Source organism: Myxine glutinosa, chromosome 7 (genome assembly GCF_964187855.1).
Source record: "Myxine glutinosa chromosome 7, kmMyxGlut1.1, whole genome shotgun sequence".
Lineage (NCBI taxonomy): Eukaryota > Metazoa > Chordata > Myxini > Myxiniformes > Myxinidae > Myxine > Myxine glutinosa.
The window spans coordinates 28,469,886-28,487,385 of record NC_136267.1 but is presented as its reverse complement, the minus strand read 5'-3'; the positions used below and the strand labels follow the sequence as shown (position 1 = coordinate 28,487,385).

At 46.2% G+C, this 17,500-nt stretch overlaps 1 protein-coding gene across 1 annotated transcript in view; it reads left to right on the top strand.

Moving 5' to 3' along the window:
* The window catches only part of LOC137430717 (dmX-like protein 2), a 79,179-nt gene extending 64,923 nt beyond the window's left edge, over nucleotides 1-14,256 (top strand). The window contains exons 10-14 of the mRNA XM_078782658.1: nucleotides 7,057-7,266; nucleotides 12,063-12,289; nucleotides 12,523-13,267; nucleotides 13,426-13,547; nucleotides 13,727-14,256. Of these exons, the coding sequence (XP_078638784.1) occupies nucleotides 7,057-7,266; nucleotides 12,063-12,289; nucleotides 12,523-13,267; nucleotides 13,426-13,547; nucleotides 13,727-13,975 (1,553 nt within the window). The 3' untranslated portion in view covers nucleotides 13,976-14,256. The remainder of the gene's footprint in view (nucleotides 1-7,056; nucleotides 7,267-12,062; nucleotides 12,290-12,522; nucleotides 13,268-13,425; nucleotides 13,548-13,726) is intronic.
* Nucleotides 14,257-17,500: the final 3,244 nt, after the last annotated feature.

The following is a 17,500-nucleotide window of genomic DNA, read 5'->3' as shown; positions in this document are numbered from 1 at the left end:
GGTACTCCTCCGGTGTCGAGAACAACAGTCATATGCGTAATGACCCCTTTCACCGCACTGGTAACATCGATCGTTCGGGTCGAAAGGCCTGCGGACCAAAGGGCGTCTGAAACGAGGCCGCCGCGACATGCCATTCGACATCTCGACGCACACACGCGATCCGCAAATTAACCTTCCATCAAGGGCTCTGACCGAATCTTCAGCATCTCGTGGCTCTTCAAACTCAACAACTGCAAATCCAGGTGGGTTTCGAGCAACCCATACGTTGCGGAGTGGTCCGTAATGTTCGAAGACCCTCCCTAGCTCGGCTTTCGCTGCTCCATTGCCCAGGTTTCCCACATATACCTTAGCATTAGCGTTCCTGCTGAATCGCGACATGGCGGGAGCGGTCCCTGAGGAGCACGGCACCTGAGGGTGGCTTGACGGGAGGCTCGGGGGGACTTCAGCTGACGCAACGTCACCGTCGGGAACTGGAGTCGAGGCGCTAGGCTCCTCGGGCCAGAGTGAAGATATGTCTGACTCCGCCACTCTCTCCGCCTGTTTACTCTGGGATCTAGTGACCCCCCCACAGGTCAGAGTCAATGACTCCTCCCTGGCCATGGCATCATTGCCAATCAGCAAGGAGACCCCGGGTATCGGGTAGTAGGGTACCACCACACAGGTCACTGGACCCTTAAAAATGTCACTCCGGACCTCGAGGAGGGCAAGGGGATACCGGCCAAGAACCCGGTCAATGCCCCGAAGGAGGGTATACTCGCCGGTATAACGCATCTGAGAGGCCGGAACTACCCCCGCCCGGAGAACACACCGTGTCGCCCCAGTATCCCGAAGGTATTGGGCCTCAAACTTCAGCATCGAATCAGGGCCACCCACTAAGGCTGTCCCTGAATAATCCTGGTACAGTGGATGAATGGAATTGGCCTCGGTGGCAGTGACCTCGGTCACCGATGCCACCGTCGTGTGCGAGGGCCCGGCGGATGAGCTCCACTGATCTCCCTCCGACTTAACAGGAGGGTTGCCTCGGTAGGCCGGACTAGCGGGATTAGAGAAGCAGCGGTTTTCACCGTGCCCCACGCGTTTGCAGAAATCGCACCAGGGCCCTGCCCTGGTCTGCGGCTCGAGACCGCCACCAGTGGAGGGCATCGGAGAACCCCTCCCCTCGATCCAGCCGCCGGGCAGACGGGGGGCGGTCTTGATCGCAGACTCCTCCGTCTTACGACGCGACTGCGTGACTTGCAGCATTTTGCACGCCAAAACATGTTTATCAATAAGGTTGACGCAGTCTGCCAAGGAAACAGTGTCTTTGTCGACAAGAAACAATGCTAAGTCAGGCGGAAGCTGTTGATCGATACGGTAACGCACCAGGAGTTCCGCAACCGCTTGAGGTAACTCAACCTTGCTCCCCTTGAACCATCTCTGCAGCTGTTCCAACAAGGCCCGCGAATGTTCCTCATAGGTTTGACTGGACTCACGAGTCCAGCTGAAAAAATTTCTCCTATAAATACATGCGGACACCGCATAGGCGTTCAAAATCTCGGCCTTCAATGCCCTGAATTTGTTTGCGTCCTCGGTTGCCATCCTCGCATATACCTCCCTCGCCTTCTCAGATAGATGGCTCACAAGATGGCCGACCCACAAGCTCTCATCAATGCCACCGTCAGCCAACAACTTCTCCGCCATCTCCAGATACGCTTCTGGCTTCGTGTCTCCCGTCCAGTCCGGCAAACGAACATGAACAGTTTCCGGGACTCTTGCAGCAGACCCCTCTGCCCGCGGTCGTTCAGTCAACATTCGCAACTCATGCTCTCTGACGCGTTCAGCTTCTGCTGCTGCCGCACGCTCTCTCTCTCTCTCACGCTCTCTCTCTGCTGCCGCAGCACGCTCTGCCTCTGCTGCTGCCGCACGCTCTCTCTCTCTCTCACGCTCTCTCTCTGCTGCCGCACGCTCTGCCTCTGCCCTGTCATTCTCCCTGTTATACATGTCAAGTTGTTGAACCGGAGTCAGCCCGGTCCAGAAGGGCGAACGCATGCATTTAGTCATGATGGAATCGCTTCCTAACATCTCGGGTTGAGTGACCGGGTCAAGGCTGCTTGCGTCGCTCACATCGCCACCCACGTGACTGTCAACATGATCAGGTTGAACTCTCACTTCTCTGGTCGACATAGCTTGGCTACGAGTTATCATAAGACAAGGCACAAAACACAACGCTCAAACACAACGCTCTGTTGGGGAAATATGACACGAACTACACAATATCACCCGCACATCAAATTGCCAATGAGAAAAATACCACGTACAAATACTCACGTTTTTTTTTTTTTTTTTTTTGTCGGTTGTTTGGAGGGATCCGAGGCTCACTTATTCTGCAGTGAAGCACCACCCAAGACAGCGTCCTACGGCGAGAAAGTTCCTCCAAGACGGCGTCCGCTGGTGAGAAGATGCAGAGAAGATGCAGATGCCGAATTCCCGTCTCAATTCGAATGTCTCTCACTTGAAAGATCCTAGGACGAGCAACCCATTTGTCGCGATCCCGCCTGTGAAATGTTTTCCAGCACGGAATACGGACGTTAATGTCCGGGCTTCAAGTAGTCCACGGAGTGGACAGAGAGAACTCAATAAACACCGTTGTGTTTTAATCGGCCTTCTAGGGGTAAGGCACGATGCTTTATTGGCTCGATCACAAAACCATGAAAGGTAACAAAATGGAATAAACTGCACAAAGCCTGCAGGAACTGTCGGCAACAGACGCTCCAAACAGGACGCAGGTAAGATCACTCGCGGCTCCAATCGACGATCTCCGGGACTCGGAGGGTAACAGGATGGAATTCACCGCACAAGGCCGGCAGGAACGGTCGGCCAGCAGCTCCAACACGAAGCAGGCAATCACTCGCGGTTCCAATCTACGAGATCCGGGAATCACTCGTTCTCTTCCGGAGTTACTCGCTCGTCAAATACCGAACTGTAATCGACCAGCCCAACTCGGCTGTCGGGAGGATTCAAGGAAAGCCCTTTTGAGATTTCCCACTCGGAGCCTTCGAGCCGCGTCCGTTGCACAAGATCGCGACCGCGCTCTCTCGACTCTCCACCAATCACGTGCCGAATCGCCTCCCGATCGCGTGAGGCTCCAAGGAGGCCACGTCACGCGGTGGGCGGGGCACCAAATCTGGGTGAGAACAGGTGGTTTCACCGGTGGTTTCTCACAATATATATATGTATATATATATATATGTATATATATATGTATGTATATATATATATATATGTATGTATATATATATGTATATATATATATATATATGTATATATATATATATATATATATATATATATACACAAAGAATTAAGTTAAGCACCCCCCCCGTTTTTTTACAACCTCGCACATTACAAGTGTGTTGTCGTCAAAACAGTGTAATATACCCATGATATTGCTATATTTTCTGGAGAAGTGATATTATGGTCACATAAAAACATAGCAATCATGCCGTTTTCAATATTTTATTCTGAATAATTTAAGGTGAAATTTTTTGGGAATTTTAGGCATATTTTCACCTCAATTTAAGTATGGAGCTATAGGTCCATCACGGACAGTGTGGATGACGTTTATGTTTTCTAACGTACAGTCATTGTTCTGAGAAGACCTCTAGCGATCTTTGCGTCAATAACGTGTGTAGGACCCACGTGATCGGATCACTGACTCAACCCTACGTCTCATAGACCCTGTAAGCCGTCGTATGCGTTGCTGTGGCAGGTTATTGTCATACCAATCATTATTTGATCTCACATACCTTAGAATATATGCCAATGTATACATATACACAAAGAATATATATTAGGGGGTGCTTACCTTAATTCGTTGTGTAGGGGTGCTTAACTTAAATCTTTGTGTATATATATATATATATATATATATATATATATATATATATATATATATATATGTATGTATATATATATATATATGTATATATATATATATATATATGTATGTATATCTCAAATCTTTCGCAATTCATTATTTGTCTTCCTCTCTCTCAACGATACTCCACATATCCACCGAACCATTCGCATTTCCACCCTTTCCAGCCTTTGTTGCTGCTCTACGTTCATTACCCATGTCCCGTTCCCATAAATCATAACACTTCTCACACATGCAGCATACACCTTTCCCTTCAGCTTCAACGACACTCCCCTCCTCGTCAGCACGCCACTCAGTTCCCAAAACTTCTTCCATGCACATCTCACTCCAGCAACTGTTGCCGAGTCTGATCCACCTTCTCCATTCAGCATGTCTCCGAGGTAACAAAATGTTTTCACACCTTCCAGCTTCACGCCATCTCAAAGATCCAACTCAACATTTACTCCATCTGCAGCTGCCTCTGTGCACACCTTACACTTCAATGTAGCTGCCACACTGGTTAATGACCCTCTCAAACCACTACATTTTTGATGAACCCACTCAGCGCACATTGTACATTGAATGGAATTCACGCCGACACCCTTCCTGCACACAGCACACGGCCACTTCCCAGTTCTTTCCACCTCACCACATGCTTTACCATTTGCCATCACCTTCGTTTTTCCGATAATCACCTTCAGACCTTTTGTCTCCATACATTCCTTCCACTTGTTCATCTTCTCCTTCAGTCCATCCATACTTTCTGCAATCAACACCAGATCTTCTGCATACAACAACTCCCACGGTAAACCATCCTTTACGTTCCGAGTCAGCACCTCCATCACAGCTACAAATAGTAGTGGACTTAGTACCGACCCTTGATGCACTCCCACCTTCACCTCAAACTCACCACTGTTCCCGTCCTTCATCCTTACAGTTGTGCGCGCTCTTTTGTACATTGCCATCACTACTCTGATCAACCATTCCTCCACTCCTAAGTTCCTCAATGCCCATGTCACTACTTCACGTGGAACCCTATCGAATGCTTTCTCCAGATCAACAAACCCAAGAAACAACTTCTTCCTCTTCTCCATGTACTGCTCCTGCAACTGCCTCACAATAAAAAGCGCGTCTGTCTTTCCTCTTCCTGGCATAAATCCAAACTGCATTTCGTCAATCTTCACTTTCTTCCTTATCCTCCTCTCCAACACCCTTTCCAATACCTTCATTCCATGCTCCAATAACTTTATCGCTCAATACGAGCCACATTCCAGAGGTTCACCTTTCCATTTGTATAGAGGGACGAGGGTACTCAGTTCCCAAGCCACTGGAATGCGGCCTTCTTTCACCACCAGATTGCAGATCTCTGTCATTCTCTTCACACCCCAATTTCCCGCTGCCTTCAACATATCTCCCACAACTCCTGTCGGCCCTCCCGCTTTTCTACTCTTCATTGCTTTTATCGCTTCCTCAACTTCCTTCTCGGTTATCTTCTCTGCCAGTCCTAAAACTGGGTTACTCTCTATGTTGCCATCCCATTCATTCTCTGTATTCAACAGCATTTCCATCTATCTTTTCCATCTTCCTTTAATTCCATCTGGGTCCACAACGATTTGTCCCACTTAATCCTTCAAGCAAACCACCCCCATCACATCACACCTCTCTTTCGCTATCTGCTTTGCAATCCTGTATCCCGCTCTCTGACCCTCTTCCAAATCCAAGCGTTCTCCGAACATTTTCCTACATGCCTCCTGCGCCTTTGCTTCCTCTTTCTTTGCAGCCTTCTTGGCTGCCTCATAACTTTCATGCTCTGCCTTTTCTGCCCCCATACCCTTTGCCTTCTGCCACTCCTTGAACTTCTTCCTCATCTTGTCAATCCTCTTTCCAACTTCATCATCCCACCACCATGTTTCCGAGTGCCTCGGTGGTCCTTTTGTCCATCCACATACCTCACCAACGGCTCCCAACAGACTATCTTTCATTGACATCCAACCACTTTCAAGCTCAATCACATCATCCTCTACCCTACTCAGCCTCTCTTTTAATGCCTCCCTTATTGTCACCTCTTTCAACCTCCACACCTTCATTCTCGGTTGGTACTTCACCTGCCGAGCTCTCCTCGCACCTTTCACCCTTATGTCGCAGACAACCAAGTGGTGCTGTGAGACAGCCTCCTCCTCCAGGATCACCTTTGTGTCCCGGAGGTGCCCCCAATCTCGCCTACGCACCATCAGGTAGTCAACGGTTAGGTAGTCGTCGACCCACCTGACGTGTATGTAACAAGCTTATTATCCTCTTTCTGGAACTGAGTATTACAAATCATCAAATCAGCTCCATCAGCAAACTCCAAAATCCTTTCACCTTGTCCATTTCTCACACCATATCCGTAACCCCCATGAACTCGCTCAAAACCGTCCATACTCCTTCCCACATGTCCATTTAGGTCTCCTCCTACCACAACAACTTCCTCATCTTTCACGTTTTCCATCAGCTTCTCTATCGCACACCAGAACTTGTCCTTCTCTTCATCGCTCCGACCAACCTGCGGAGCATATCCCGAGATGACGTTCACCAAGAGCTTTCCAATCATCATTTTCACCATCATCAACCTATCACTCACTCTAGTCACACTCACTGCACTGTCTTCAAACTCCTCAGAAAACAGGACACCAACACCATTCATGCCCTCCGGGCACCCTTGCCACACAAACTTGTATTTCTGTCCCTGCCTACCCTTCACCATTCTCACACCACTTCCCTTCCATCTCGTCTCTTGCACACAACATATGTCCACTCTTCTTCTGACCAATACTTCCACCACTTCTCCTGATCTCCCTGTCATTATCCCTACATTCCATGTCGCAAACCTCAGGAACCGATCTCCACTTCGGGCTGTACCCTGCCCATATGTAGTTGTAATTGTCATGGTTCTCTTTTTGAGGCAATGTTTTTATGGCCGGATGCCCTTCCTGACGCCAACCCTCTTAGTCGCCTCTTACGACACGCAGGGATACAGTGTACCTATTCTAAACCAGGGTACACACCGGTGTGAGGGTGAAATAGATAAAATTAAAAAGTTTAAGTTGGAAGAACCTTACTTCTTAAAATGCTCTGTTTTCCTTCCAGCAGATACAGTACACCTTTATATTAACCTGTTACAGACATCCCTTTGCTTCCTGTGATGGGTTTTCATGGTGCTGCTGGAGTTGCCCCATTTGTGGTCCATTGGCTCTGCAACAAAGAAATTATTTTCGAGCTCGCAATCAATTCCTACTTGGGACAGCTTCGCACCAGGGCCTGTGCACAAGCCTCTGAAAACCTTTGCCAAGATCGTACGGTGGATGAACAAGAACATCATCGCACAGACCACGGTACATTTTAGTTGGGTCGGGAGTTAAGAGGATGGGGCAGTGATGAGGGATCTATCATAATTTTGTGAAATTGTTAAAAATCTCAAACTTGTTGTATTTTGTTGGGCCTATCTCATCATTCCTGAGTGTTGACTTTCACTCTCTTTATTCATTATTTTCATTATTTTCCCTTTCCTCTTTTGTTCAGTCTTATATTTTAAAATCATAATAATAATAATAATAATAATTCATTTATTTTGTATAGCGCTTTTCCAGAAGCCCAAAGGCACTTTGACAGAGTGGCAAACATAATGCATAACAATACATGAAAACAACAATTGCAAAAAGACAAGAATCAATAGGGAAATATTTAAAGCAAAAGGAGGGAGAAGGAGAAGAGATAGTCAGGGGTTAAATGCTGTGGGTTGAATGTTGAATGCAGTGTTGAACAGGTGGGTCTTTAGTGATGTTTTGAATGTGGTGAGTGAGGAGGAGTCTCTGATGGTGTGAGGTAGTGAGTTCCAGAGGGTGGGAGCAGCGATGGAGAAGGCCCTGTCCCCCCAGGATCTGAATTTGGTCCGGATGGAGGGGGTCAGGAGGTTGGTACCAGCAGAGCGGAGGTTGCGGGTGGGAGTGTGTCTGGAGAGGAGGTCAGCCAGGTAGGATGGGGCCAGGTTATGGAGGGCTTTGTATGTCAAGAGGAGGATTTTGTACTGGATTCTCTGGGGGATGGGGAGCCAGTGAAGCTTGTAAAGGACGGGGGTGATGTGGTCACGGGTCCGGGAATGGGTGAGTAGACGGGCAGCGGAGTTCTGAATGTATTGGAGTTTATTGGTGATTTTTGAGGGTGAACCATAGAGGAGGCTATTGCAGTAGTCCAGACGGGAGGTGATGAAGGCGTGGGTGAGGGTTTCTGCAGCCGTGGAGGAGAGGGATGAGCGGAGACGGGCAATGTTTTTCAGGTGAAAGAAGGCTGACTTTGTGATCTGTTTAGTATATTTGTCGAAGGAGAGGGTTTGGTCAAAGATGACGCCAAGATTCCGGATGTGAGGGGAGGTGGATACTGGGATACCGTCGATGTTGAGGGCAAAGTTATGGGTGGATTTTGTGAGCGTTTTTGGGCCAATGATGATTATTTCAGATTTATCACAGTTAAGCTTGAGGAAGTTGATTTGAAGCCAGGATTTTATTTCAGTGATGCAGTTTGTCAGGATAGAGTGGGTGTCGGTGGAGACGGACTTGGTGGAGATGAAAAGCTGGATGTCATCGGCGAAGCAGTGGAATTGGAGACCATGACGGCGGATTAAGTGACCGAGCGGGGACAGGTAAAGGATGAAGAGGAGGGGGCCAAGAACTGAACCTTGGGGGACACCTTGGGGGAGGGGAGCAGTGGGGGATTTGCAGTTATTGATGGAGATGAACTGGCATCTGTCAGAGAGGTATGATTTAATCCAAGAGAGGGCAGTGCCGGTAACGTTAAAGGTGGATTAAAGTCGGGTGAGGAGGATAGTGTGATCGATGGTGTCAAAGGCAGCGCTGAGGTCGAGGAGGACGAGAATGTTGAGGTTGCCAGCGTCAGAGGAGAGGAGAAGGTCATTGGTGATTTTGAGGAGAGCAGTTTCAGTACTGTGGTTGGACCGGAATCCGGATTGGAATGTTTCATACAGGTTATTGGCAGAGAGATGATGTTTGAGTTGAGTGGCTACAGCGCGTTCCAAAACTTTTGACAGAAAGGGTAGGTTGGAGATGGGTCTGAAGTTGTTTAGGGTGTCAGGGTTTAGACCAGGTTTTTTTAGAATGGGGGTAACAGCAGCAATTTTGAGGGAAGGTGGGACGATGCCTGTAGACAGGGAGGAGTTTATTGTTGCAATGATAAGTGGAGAGAGAGCAGGGAGGGAGGCTTTGACAAAGCTGGAGGGGATGGGGTCAAGAGTGCAGGTGGCAGTTTTCATTCCGATGAGGAGTTCAGAGAGGTCAGTAGGGGAGATTGGGGAGAACCGAGATAGGGGATGGCAGGACAAGGGGGGGCAGGTGGTTGGAGGGGGAGCGGGTGCGGCGGTGGTCAAGCTGTTGTAGATGTTGTCAATTTTGCGTTGGAAGAAAGAGAGGAAGGAGATGCAGTTGTCTACTGTGAATGACTGGGTGGTGGTGTTCAGGGGGCGGAGGAGTTTGTTTATTGTCGAGAAGAGTGCTTTTGGGTTTCCGGAGCCAGAGTGGATAATTTGAGAGTAGTAGGCAGAGCGGGCGCGGGAGAGGGCATCTTTGTAGTGTTGTAGGTGGTCCTTGTAGGCTTGGGAGTGAACTGTGAGACCCGTTTTATTGCGGAGTCTTTCAAGTTGGCGAGCACGAGTTTTCATCAGGTGGAGTTCAGGGGTAAACCAGGGAGCAGAATGGGTGAAAGAAACTGTTTTGGTTTTTACAGGCGCAAGCTGGTCAAGGCAGGAGGAGAGAGTGTGGTTGTAGTAGTCAGTGAGGTCGGAAGGGGTGTGGAGGTCAATGAAGGGAGAAGTGGACATTTTTTCAGAGAGGGTGGATGAGAATGAGGTAGGTGAAAGAGCGTTTAGCTTACGGAAGTTGATTGTGCGATAATGCCTTGGTGTTGGGGCGGGGATGTTGATGGTCAGAGTGATGGCTAAGTGGTCAGAGAGGGTGAGGTCGGAGCCATAGAGATGATGCAAATTTAATCCAGTGGAGCAGACAAGGTCCAAAATGTGACCACGGATATGGGTAGGAAAGTCGACATGTTGAGTGAGGTTAAAGCAGGTGAGTAAATCAGTGAAGTCAGTGGTTATTGTGGAGTCAGTGGAGTCCATGTGGATATTGAAATCACCAAGGAGGAGGATTGAGGGGGAGAGGGAACAGAGCTGGGTCAGAAAGTAGGAGAAGTCAGACAGGAATGATGGGTGTGGTTTGGGAGGGCGGTAGACGACAGCCATGACTGACTGCGTGCGACCAGAGAGTTTTAAAGCCAGGTGTTCAAATGATGGAGCAGGTGAGATGGAGATGAGGTTGGTCTTGATGTCTTGACGGTGGATAACGGCAATTCCACCACCTCGGCCCTCCGAGCGTGGTTTATTGACGTAGGAATATCCATTGGGTGTGGTGAGGTTAAGTGTGTCGTAGTCCAGAGGTTGTTGCCAGGTTTCGGTGAGACAGAGAAAGTCCAGTTTGTTATCCAGGATGTATTCGTTCAGGATGAGGCATTTGTTGTTGAGGGACCGGGTTGAGGGATCATCAAAATGATGATACATCATGATGTGAACTTGCTCCAACTTCGGTCTCGGCTCCCACGCAGTATCTGTTCAATATCTACGTCTGCACAGTGGGGTGCTATTTATTTTATCATACAAGCTCATAGATAACACAACAAACAGATAAATGACCTCTGCAGGTCTATTCGTATTGATGTCTTAATTTACTTATCTGCCTCACAAATTGTCATATTGCCATCACTTGTGGCACTCCCCCAAAACCTCTCAATAGCCAAATTATCACGTTTGTTTTTAAGAGGATATCACTGTATTATTGTATTATTTGCAACGACTTGAGGGGACATACTGCTCACCCGCTCCAAATTACTGGCATGTGCCCAATCATGCTCAATTTTTGACCTCCAAAATTCAAGTTATATGGGTTCTCAACTAATTGGCCATGGGTTTGATGAGTGTCGGCCCAAGAAGAGAAACGTGCAAGTTAAACAATTTTTTTTTTCAAATTTAAACTGAAATAACTCCTCCACGAGCCTTGGAGCCAATTCTCCTCTTCCTTTCATACGCAGCACATGGCTGTGAGTACTATTATTGGCTGAGGGAGCGGCTGTTCTGCTGATGCAACGCCCATTGTAGGTTAGCGCAGAAATTTGGAATTTCGCCATGGTGACCCCGATACCTCGCCTACTCGTAGCGACAGACACCTTAGGATCTTTAATGTCCACCATCTAATGCGGACAGACGGGATGCCCAGTTTAACGTCCATCCAAGGGACAGCACACACGTTGATGCCTTGCTCTGCCTGCAAGACATCAGGATGACGGTTTGTAGCTGGGCCGAGATGCAATCCCAGGCTATATGCCTCAGATGCGTACCTCTAAGCCATCCTGTGTCAGCCCTTACTTAGTGCCTATAAAAAAGCGACACCTTTTGTTTTCCTCACATAAAATATTCTGTATGAGATGCATATTCAGACTGCACCTTTTAAAATGAAATCCAATTTTTTTTTTTCTGTTTTGATGTACACGTACATTCATGAAGTCGTCAACTTGACATCAAGTGCACTGCATCCAAACAGAGGCTTTGGAGTAGCTGTGTCATGGATTTCAAATTCCAGACCCTTGACGTTTCACTCGTACATGAAATCTGCAATCACATTGGCACTGATGGCGATTTGATCTGCGATCTTCGGAAAGATGCAGATAAAATTTTTTGACGTTTGGGTCCAGATCGACATCTTCTGAGTAAGGTTTCCTGAAAAGTTTGAAGAAAGTGGCTTGTCCATTGGTCTCTCGCAACAATTTGTTGTTATTGCTGCAAAAAGAGTTGAGATTTGACGTATATAAGTTGTCGTGATTGACTCCGTTTCCAAAATATAATCGATGGAATAGACATTTGTGTAAAACTTGCTGCAAAACTCTGGTGTAGCAGTCCTCTTTTAGCTCAATAAGTTTTGTGCAGACGTGTTTCGTAAAAAAGAAAAGAAAATTGTGGCCTGACAATTAATCAGAAGTTGAGAATGTCTGCCCTCTGCTGAGATCTTAATTCTGTTGATGTGTGGAGAAAGATTTCAGAGATACAGCTACTTTACCACCCTTTTGATTACAGATGCAGACGAGACATTGGGCCTCCAGAATAACGACTCAGAGTTCCACGATGATACTCTGAGTGGTGAGTTTGCGTGGCGTATCACAGCACGTCTCGACTCGCTTGTGGATGAGTGGCAGACAGGGCCAGACATGGTGTTTAGTGTCCATCCTCTTGATGGTTCCTTCCTTGTGTGGCATTTGGAGGGCTTGGATGTGGGACCGGCCGGGCACTGCCGACAGCTACAGGTACCTGGAGTTGTGGTGGCAGAACGAATCGGAATGCTTGTCATTCTTTAACAGAAACAAAATCACTTGTTTTACAACTTGACACACGGCTGCTTGCTTGACATGAATCCATTCAATGTCAACGATCTTGTGGGATTTGTGAAATGTAGTGAATCCAGCTGTTGTTTTTCTTTCCTCCTCTTAATCTTAATCTTTTTCATATGATTTATATTCTGCCATTTCGTTACACGAAGGTCTGCTTCTCTTCGCGAATCCCTGTTGCATTTCCTGCCGGTGACGCTAATTCTCTCTCCGAGTACGTATTTCTACACACTGCTCCACCACCAGACCATATGGCCTCCCTACCTGTTCCTCCCCGAGCATCTGGATTTCCTCGAACTTTTTCCGGCACTCCGATGCCTACAGCAGCTGGGCGCCCGTCACTCCCCCGCCCCAGTGCTTGGTCCCCGTCGGCCCGTCTTGTCACAAAGCATGCCGATGGCTCTCTCAACCAATGGGCCTTGGGGTTTGGTGAGGACTACTGTGCTGTGCTAAGTGTATTACACCTTGCACGCTACTGTGGACATCGCTTCCAGCTAAGTGGGCAGGCCTGCCATGCTGTGCTACCTTTGCTTCTAACAACCTCCCACTATGCTCATGCACCCGTTACCACCACCCTTGCCACAATGCCACTTTCAAAACGTTGCCACAATGGCAACTGCAGCATTGCCAAGCCCAGAACAATGGATGATGGTCGGACTGTCGGCAAACCCTCTGGCATTTGCCCGCAAAAACCCTTTCCTAAAGATGGCTTGGTTGAAAAGCCTTCGGAGGGTAGTGGTTTAGTCCGAAGTGAATTGATCCTTTGGCGCGTGGATCCAGTGAGCCCATTGTCCTACCAGGGTGGTGTTTTGGAGCTGGCCTGTGTGACATCACAGTACCGATCTGCATTTTCACACATTGCCTGGCTGCCTACTGAAGTGCCAGCTTATTGTTTGGGTGAGTGCAATTGCTGGAACAGATGTACCATGACGGTCATTATTAGCTCCAAAATTATAACAAAATGATGTTATTTTGAAAATGAAATGCTGGACAAAACAAAATGTATTTTACTTTCTTACGATATTTTTGTGATGCTCATCTGTGGATTCATACAGGAACTTATTGCAATTCTCCAAGTGCTTGTTTTGTTGCATCGGATGGATACAGTCTGCGCCTTTACCAGGCTGTTATCGATGCCCGCAAGCTGCTGGAGGAGCTGTCAAAACCCAAGCTCTCGGTAGGCAATAGATCAGCAGCAACAGGACTTTTTGTGTGTTGCCACAAGTGAGGCCTTCCTTTGGCTAGCAAGGTCATGGTCATGGTGTTTGTTAGCAAGCAAGGTTCTTCTTGACTTACTTAGGTGCTGGGTGAAGCAACTTTGAAAGCTGTTTTAAATCTCCGTGTGTTGTCCTGCAGAGGCTGGTAGGAAAGGCCTTCAGTATCGTAAGCCAGCAGTCGACTGCCCACCCTGGCTGCATAATCGAGCTGGACGTCATTTCAGATCACGTATGTATTTTAACAGTGACTTGCTCTTGTTTCGATCTAACATCGTTTATTCATCAATTCTTTCTTTCCACTGATCGTTATTTTGTTTTGCGTGTTATTGCCACCTCTTGTCCAGTTAGAATAATAAATTGCTTTCTAAAACGATGTTTATGCTGCTAATTATTGGATCCATTTTAAATGTCCTGCAAAAATATTTATTTTTCTTTTTTGCATTTATTTCTTTATTTTTGTTCCATTTCTTCTTCTTCTTCTTCTTAACTCTTCTCTTCCACGTCTGTGATTGATAATTTGTGACTGTATCCATCTTGCTTACCCCCCAGTATCCTCTCCTTGCTCTCATTCTTCCTCATGTCCCTTATTCCTCCAAGTTTCCCTCTATTTTGTCCCTCTGCTCATCTGTTCGTGTTTCCTCCACCCTCTCCCTTTCTACTGTTCTTTTGAAAAAAAAAAAAAAAAAATGGAGGATATTATAATGTCATCACATGTTGGCTACGAGAGTGGAGGAAGTCAGTAATCCAACTGACCTTGGATTCCATCGTTGGTTGGCCTTGGATTCCATCGGCAGACAGTTTGGAGAACAAGGCACAATGCCAGACTGTACCGGCATTGAACGTTCGAGATGTGTCAAGAGAGACGGCCCTGATCTCATATCTGATATTGAGGGCGTGCATCTATAGTTGAGGGGATCAGTTTTTGCACCTTTTTATGTAATGCTGTGATGTTAGCTGATTTCCAAGAAGGAAGTGCAAAAGCAGCAGAGCAGATTTTTTTTTTTAGACACGTCAGCTGATGTCGTCCATGACTTCTTCGAAAGGAAGCATAACAGCATGAGTCAGCACCTCTCTTGAGGGTATCCTTGTTCAATTTGCATTTACTAGGGCATTGCCCGTACTATATCTATATCTAAAATTATATCCCCCCCCTCTATTTACATGAAATGGTTTGGTCCAAAGCGAACGGCTTGCGAGTACGGTGACAATCCCCCCCCCTCTATTTACATGCAATGGTTTGGTCCAAAGCGAACGGCTTCCGGAGTTTGGTAAAGAAATCGCCATCGCGTGCACAAACGCGCAGGAAAGCGAATGAATCGCAAATTCGGTTTTATTAGTTTTAAAACATAGTTTAACGCCAACATAGTTTGCAAACGTGAAATAAATGAATACGCTCTCAAATGTGCCATCCGAGGCAGAGTGTGTCCTCCACGTTCGGCACACGTGATCGTTCGCTGCTCTCTGATTGGTTGAATCGTTTTTTGGACATAGCTCGGTAAGTAATTGTCCGATTAATATGAAACCTTGAAAAGGCACATCCTCGGGTCCCCAGCAATATACCTGGCAAGTTAAAAGTATATCGGACCCGTGGTTGTCGAGAAACAGCGGTCACAGACAAACAGACGTACAGACGTACAGACGTACAAACGTACAAACGTACAAACAGAGATTACTGGAATTATAGATAGATGAAATACACTCGTGGCCAAAAATATTGGCACCCTTACACTTTTTTCAAATAACTCCAAATTTTCTACAAAAATAAGTTGAGATTTGACGAAAGTATTTGGTCTCCACAAATCTTTATTCCACTGTTAATATTACAGAACATTTGTTTTTGATTCAGAACTTAATACATACTTTTAAATCATAAAATAAAAAGAAATGGCATTGACAATATTATTGACACCCAAGACTTAATATTTGGTAGTATGGCCTTTGGACCAAACAACTGCAGTCAAGAACTTCCTATGCCATGAATGAATTTCCTACACCTCTCTACTGGCAGTTTGGCCCACTCTTCTTGTGCAAACTGCTCCAGTTCTCCCAGATTTGAAGGGTGCCTTCCCCCAACTGCTGTTTTCAGATCTCCCCACAGGTGTTCAATGGGATTTAGATCTGGACTCATTGCTGGCCACTTCAGAACAGTCCAGCATTTTATCTTCAACCATTCCTGTGTGCTTTTTGAAGAGGTTTGGGGTCATTGTCCTGCTGCAAGACCCATGACCTTCGACGGAGACCCAGCTTTCTGACGCTGCGTTGAACATTGCGCTCCAAAATGCCTTGGTAATCTCCGGATTTCATGATGCCATGTATACATTCAAGGCACCCAGTGCCAGAGGCAGCACAGCAACCCCAAAACATCACTGAACCTCCTCCATGTTTGACTGTACGGAAGGTGTTCTTTTCTTTGAAGGCTTCATTTTGTTTTCTGTAAACATAGAGATGATGTGCTTTACCAAATAAGCTCTAATTTGGTCTCATCTGTCCACAGGTTATTCTCCCAGAAGGATTTTGGCTTGTTCAGGTGTGTTTTGGAAAACTCCTGTTGGGCTTTCTTAGCAGTGGGGTCCTCCTGTGTCCCCTGGCATAGAACCCCCTTTCATTGTGTTGGCGACGGATGCTGTAAGTTGAAACTGTCGTACCTTGTGTCTGAAGGTCAGCTTGAATCTGTTTGGCAGTTGATCGAGGTGTTTTCTCCACCATTTGAACAATCCTTCGCTGCAATCTTCGATCAAGTTTTCTCTTGCGGCCATGTCCAGGGAGGTTGGTTACAGTGCCATGGGCCTTAAACCTACTGATACCATTGTATACTGTGGATACAGGAACATCAAGGTCTCTGGAGATGGACTTGTAGCTTTGAGATTGTCCATGCTTGGCTACAATCTTGTGTCTGACATCATCAGACAATTCTCTGGTTTTCTTTCTTTTCTCTATGCTCATTGCGGTACACACAGTGAGACAAAACAGCAGAATTACTCCTTTTCTCTATTCAAACGGGTTGAATAAGTGATTTTTATATTGCAGCGACCTGAAACTCACCACAGGTTAGTTCAATTCCAAAGTAAATGAGAATCACCTGCTTGAAATGTAATTATTTCTAGCAACTAACAAGGTGCCAATAATATTGTCCGTGCCATTTTAGGATTTCTGTGTGGAATTGGCTAAGATTTCGCAATTTTTAAAGCTTTTTTGTTTTGTTCCACTGCAAACCAACGAAATACAAATGTGGATTCCAAAATATTTTTTAATTTCATAAATTTTCTGGAGGAAATGGTGCATTATTTGAAAAAATGTGCAAGGGCTCCAATATTTTTGGCCACGACTGTATGTATGTATGTATGTATGTATGTATGTATGTATGTATGTATGTATGTATACATATATATATGTATATATGTATATATGTATATACAGTCACGTGAAAAAGTAAGTACACCCCATGTAAAGTTTTGACTTTTTCAACATATTTCAACATACAGCTATTTGATCTTCATTTCAACAATATTGATAGATAAAGGTGATATAATATAACAAATATCATGAAACATTTACATTTTGTAGTCCATTGTATAATTTAAATAAACATAAATGCAAATTTCACATGTGGAAAAAGTAAGTACACCCTTGGCTCTAGGTGGTATTGCCCCGTTTGGCAGAAACAACCTCAAGTAGGCGTTTCTTATAACTGTCTACCAGTCTCTGATATATCGACTGGGAGAAATTTTTGCCCACTCCTCCATGCAGAATTCTTTCAGCTGTGCGATGTTTGAGGGGTTTCTTGCATGCACAGCTTGTTTCAAATCCCCCCACAACATCTCGATGGGATTTAGATCCGGGCTTTGACTTGGCCATTCCAGAACCCTCCATTTCTTTCTTTTCAGCCATTCATTGGTGGATTTACTGGTATGTT